Raw genomic sequence first — 4917 nt, 5'->3', positions numbered from 1 at the left:
TATGCTCGTAACATAAAGCTGACGTTACAAGATAAAGCTGGTTCCTTAGACCTTTTGGTCTGGGTTATCCGGTGACCGTCAGGTAATATCCTATGACTACAAGATACTAAGATCTGATCTAATGTCAGAAGGGGTTAGGTCTTACCGGCCAGAAACTTAAATGATTTTAAATCCTCGAATGCTGTAAGGTTTGACCTTTTAAAAGTACCCTTGGAGGTTAGAAATGTAGTAACGTAGGATACATAAAAAACACAGTAAGATAATAAAAACCGCAGCCGTCGGACTTTAACTTACTTTCACTTTACCTTTAAGGTCACTTAAGACTATATCAGGTTGTTTAATAATAAAAAATCTTTCAGATTTTATCCGACGCGGGAAGTTCTTATCTGGGAGTCGTCAGATAAAACAGGGAATCTTACGGTTTTTATTTTAATAAAAAGAGTCACATAGACGATTACAAGTAATAAAACGGTACCGCGTACCAACATCTCGGCATTCGCTTCTTTCTCTTCTCACACTTTACTATCCTATTGCGGGTGGCAACTGCTCTCGCTTGGAACAGACATATCCTGTATCAAGCATGTCCCGCCCTTAGCTTTCTCGGCTGATCGCGAATGTCAGCGTCTTCCTGATGCGAGGTCGAATGATCCGAGCGTTTATTATCAAGCTGAAAATACATTTGCGCAGTATAAATGATCCAAACTAAAGAGCAAATACATAAAGTGTGTCAAAATAAAACGAAAGAGTTAACATTTTAATAAAGGTAAACAATTAAAAGGAAATATTTTTCATTTAAAATAATGGTAAAATCCTATATTGAAGAGGTAGGAATGGACTGTGGGCATATAGGATTCGTGTACACCTCTTCTCCCATCGCAGTAGGCAGAACTCTGTTACGGGTTCCTTCCAGTGAGACACATCACCCAGTTGCCTTCACTGAGAAAAATAATTTTATTTTTTGGCATTCTAAGGGACAAAATAGACTGCTGAGGTCTATTCTTGAAGGGCGCAGCCTATTTTAGACTTCTAAAAAAATAAATTGTTGACTATATCAGAATTCCACTGGAATTCCATTTCACTTTCATTCAATTTCAGGCTGCCGACGCAAAATAATAGAATGACACAAAAATACATAGGATGCATGATTGTCAAGATTGGAGGTTCCCATGAAATTGTTCCAGTTTGGAATGTCGTAAGCTCCTAATTTAGAATTCAAAGACCGGCATTCTGGATTAGGAAGACTGTAATCTAGTCTAGAATCATAGAACATCAGCATCCTATAATGGACTCCAGTGGTCTATTGGGTCTTGGTTTTCCAGTTCCTTGGTCGAAAATAGAACATTGCAGTCTGAAATACAATGCTCGTATTCTGCTGGTGAATTGGCATTCCAAAGTGGAATAAAAAATGGCAGCATAGAATGCCAGCATCTTATAATGGACTGCGGTAGTCTATTTGCTCTTGCCAGCATCCTATAATGGACTGCAGTGGTCTATTGGTCCAATTCCTTGGTCGAAAATAGAACATTGCAGTCTGAAATAGGATGCCGGCATTCTATGATGCATATTGTATTTTCATTTTTCTTATGAGAAATTTTAACAAGTCCATTCAATATCGTGAGTCAGTTCAAAGTGTAATCATACCGTTCGTAGTTCGAGAGTGATCAAAAATGGATTTCAAAATTTTCTGCTTTTTAAGCGACACAGAAAAAATTAAAGGAAAGAAAAAGAAATGCCTACCTGATTAAATAAAAAATAATAATAATAATAGCTCACCCCTAAAGGGGATTTAGCTAAAAATGATATCTACAAGTTTTTTCTTTCTTTTTACTTTCTATTTAATAATTTAAATTTTTTGTCTCCATTAATAATAATAATAATAATAATAATAATAATAATAATAATAATAATAATAATAATAATAATAATAATAATAATAATAATAATAATAATAATAATAATAATAATAATAATAATAATAATAATAATAATAATAATAATAATAATAATAATAATAATAATAATAATAATAATAATAATAATAATAATAATAATAATAATAATAATAATAATAATAATAATAATAATAATAATAATAATAATAATAATAATAATAATAATAATAATAATAATAATAATAATAATAATAATAATAATAATAATAATAATAATAATAATAATAATAATAATAATAATAATAATAATAATAATAATAATAATACAAAATAATACCTAATAATATTACCTAATAATAAATTTAGATATAGCTAATAATTATTTTTATAAAATGTAGATATAGATACCTACTTATCATCTTAAATTTTACGGACCTAAAACCTATTTTTTGTGTATTTCTCCACTACTGCACTACATAGCGCTTAAAGATAAAAGGCGGTAATTTTTAAATTTCTATTGGGCGAGTTTGAATACTCATTGCATAGTCGAATCGGTTAGGGTTCGCGGTGGTCACGGTGATGACGTCATTCATTAAACGATTAACCTCGCAATGAGTCTTAAAACTGTTGCGGTTGATCATATTATGTTAGGGGTATAAAAAAAATCTGACAAGAATGAAAAAAAAGTAAAAAGACAAGTTTTTAAAAGACTTCCTTCCATTCGAATTTCTGAAAAAATAAACAAAAACAAAAAAAATGTAAACAAACCGTATCAATTGCGAAATTTGGAAGATACAAATAATGTTGGAATGAGTATTCAAACTCATACGGTGAAATGAATGACGTCACTCATGTAAACAATGAGTATTCAAACGGCATTATTGGACCAAACGGTTCCAACCGGTTGGATAAAATGAGTAAAAAAACTCGCCCATTATTTCTAACTATTTTTATTTTCTCAACACGTTGTGGAAATTGTGCAGTTACAAGTGAGCAAGTGACCGTTATATAAAAACCTGTAAACCTGTTCATCGTTCATCATCATCCTTTGTACCTACCTATACCTAATAAAAAAAACAATAGGTATGACGTCGCGTCGGTTAAAGAAAGTTAAACGTGTGTGCTATAATAAAACTAATTTCCTTTGTAAAAACCAAATGTGACTTAATATATCATGCAAGTGATAAGGCAAATCCATCTAAATAATATATAGCTAGTTACTAAGTAAATACTTACATAAATCAGTACCATGAAAGACTGTATTACAATTGGAAAGTTAGTTAAATGTGCACTATAATAAAACTGATAATGTAAAAAATATGAGTTGAGTTTTTCAATAAAGTTCAGTTTTTCACATTTATCACATTGATATTCATGTTAAAATTTTGTCATGGCTGACAGAGAAACTCTCAAACTCCTACAGGATTGGGAAATGCCTGAAGACATCATTAAAAACTTCACAGGTAAGTCCTTGTAATATGTACCTACTTAAATAATGTAGGTAACTGTTTGGTCTTTAATAGGTACCTACTTTCAACTTTACTGTGAAAACAAATTTGGGCATCAGTACATACTTTTCCATCCAGAAACTGATTAAGCATCTACAATGCTCTATTAAATATTTATTAAATTTAAAACCTGCCTTGGTGGTGTAGTGGTCAAGACACTCACCTGGTAATCAGGAGGGCATGGGTTCAATCCCAGCCGAGGTATGGAATTTTATCGTCAACATTGTTTGAAAATTTGACCACAATAATAGTAGTAGCCTACTGCCTACTGCTGAAGTAAAGGAACTTTTCAGTCCTATGCAAGCAGTATAAATAAGCACTTATTATTATTATTATTATTATTTCAAAAAGCAAGAATATGTGTAAAATGTCTTGATATAATTATGTAGAATATTATTGAAAAAAAAAACTAAAAAAAAAGTTAAGAAAACAAAGAACTTACCTACCTTCTTTGTTTTTCAATCTATTATTTTTTATTCTTTGATTTGAACTTTTGATAAATCAAATTTTAGTTTTTGTAAATTGTGCTCCAACTATTACAAAACTAGACTTTTTAATTTAGGTTTTTTTTTTTTTTTTTTTTTTTTCAGATGCAGGCATTGACTGTGTGGTGTTGGAGAATATGCTGGAGAGTGATTGGTCTGTATTGATGCCAGACCTGAAAAATATGGGCTATCGGGTCAAGTTTCGAATGTGTTGGCAATCTTGGGTGCAGTCATTGAAAAACAGATGCTCCACACCATCTTCTTCAAACACATATACAACATTACTCTCCCATGATGAATTTATAGCAACCCTTGCTTTTCCATCTACATCTAATTATGATCAATCAACACAGTACAATCAAGCATTATTAAGTCAGTCTGACCCCACTGTTCATGGTAATCTCAGTGCTAGTGGCTCATTTACCTCTCAACCTCAACCACTATGTAGTACACAACCCCCTAAACCAACTACACACAATTATGTAAGTTCTTTTCTTTTTTTCTTCTTCTTCTTCTTTTTCTTTGTTAGGCAGAAATTATATGTTAATAACTTGTCTATGTACATTTATGTATCATATATTATATCTCATTAGACTCAATCAGGAAAATAAGGTTTTATTATTATTTTGGAAAAACTCTAATATTATTCGTAAGAATATGGTTATATTTTAGGGGTATTATTATTAGATATTATTATCATTATTATTATTAATTTTGTTGTTGTGTTGTTATTATGGGGTAAGTAATGAGTAAGAGCTACCAAGATAAAATATTTTGTAGATAGGAAAGAGAAGAAGAAAAACATCTTAGAAGTTATTCTTTACCATAGGAGGTGTTCTTTCTTCTTCCCGTTCTTAATTCTTCTTCCTCTTCTTTCCTGTTCCAGTCTGACCCAATTGTTCATGGTAACCTCAGTGCTAGTGGCTCATTTACCTCTCAACCTCAACCACTATATAGTACACAACTCCCCAAACCAATTACACACAATTATGTAAGTTCTTTTTTTCTTCTTTTTCATTGTTAGGCAGAAAT

At 31.1% G+C, this 4917-nt stretch overlaps 1 protein-coding gene across 6 annotated transcripts in view; it reads left to right on the top strand.

Annotated features, from left to right (window-relative positions):
- LOC103521195 overlaps positions 1-4911 on the top strand; it is a 12584-nt gene extending 7673 nt beyond the window's left edge. For 2 of the 6 annotated variants that reach the window (XM_026831993.1, XM_008486302.3), the window contains exon 4: positions 4772-4911. In XM_026831993.1, the coding sequence (XP_026687794.1) occupies positions 4772-4909 (138 nt within the window). In that variant the 3' untranslated portion in view covers positions 4910-4911. Of the gene's footprint in view, positions 1-2203; positions 3356-3990; positions 4368-4765 lie in introns of those variants that run through there. The other 4 variants (XM_026831992.1, XM_026831991.1, XM_026831994.1 and 1 more) reach the window with 3 other exon arrangements.
- Positions 4912-4917: the final 6 nt, after the last annotated feature.

This window comes from Diaphorina citri, unplaced genomic scaffold (genome assembly GCF_000475195.1).
Source record: "Diaphorina citri unplaced genomic scaffold, Diaci psyllid genome assembly version 1.1 scaffold4706, whole genome shotgun sequence".
NCBI classification, from domain to species: Eukaryota; Metazoa; Arthropoda; class Insecta; order Hemiptera; family Psyllidae; genus Diaphorina; species Diaphorina citri.
The sequence above is the reverse complement of the archived record's forward strand: the minus strand, read 5'-3'. Positions and strand labels throughout refer to the sequence as shown.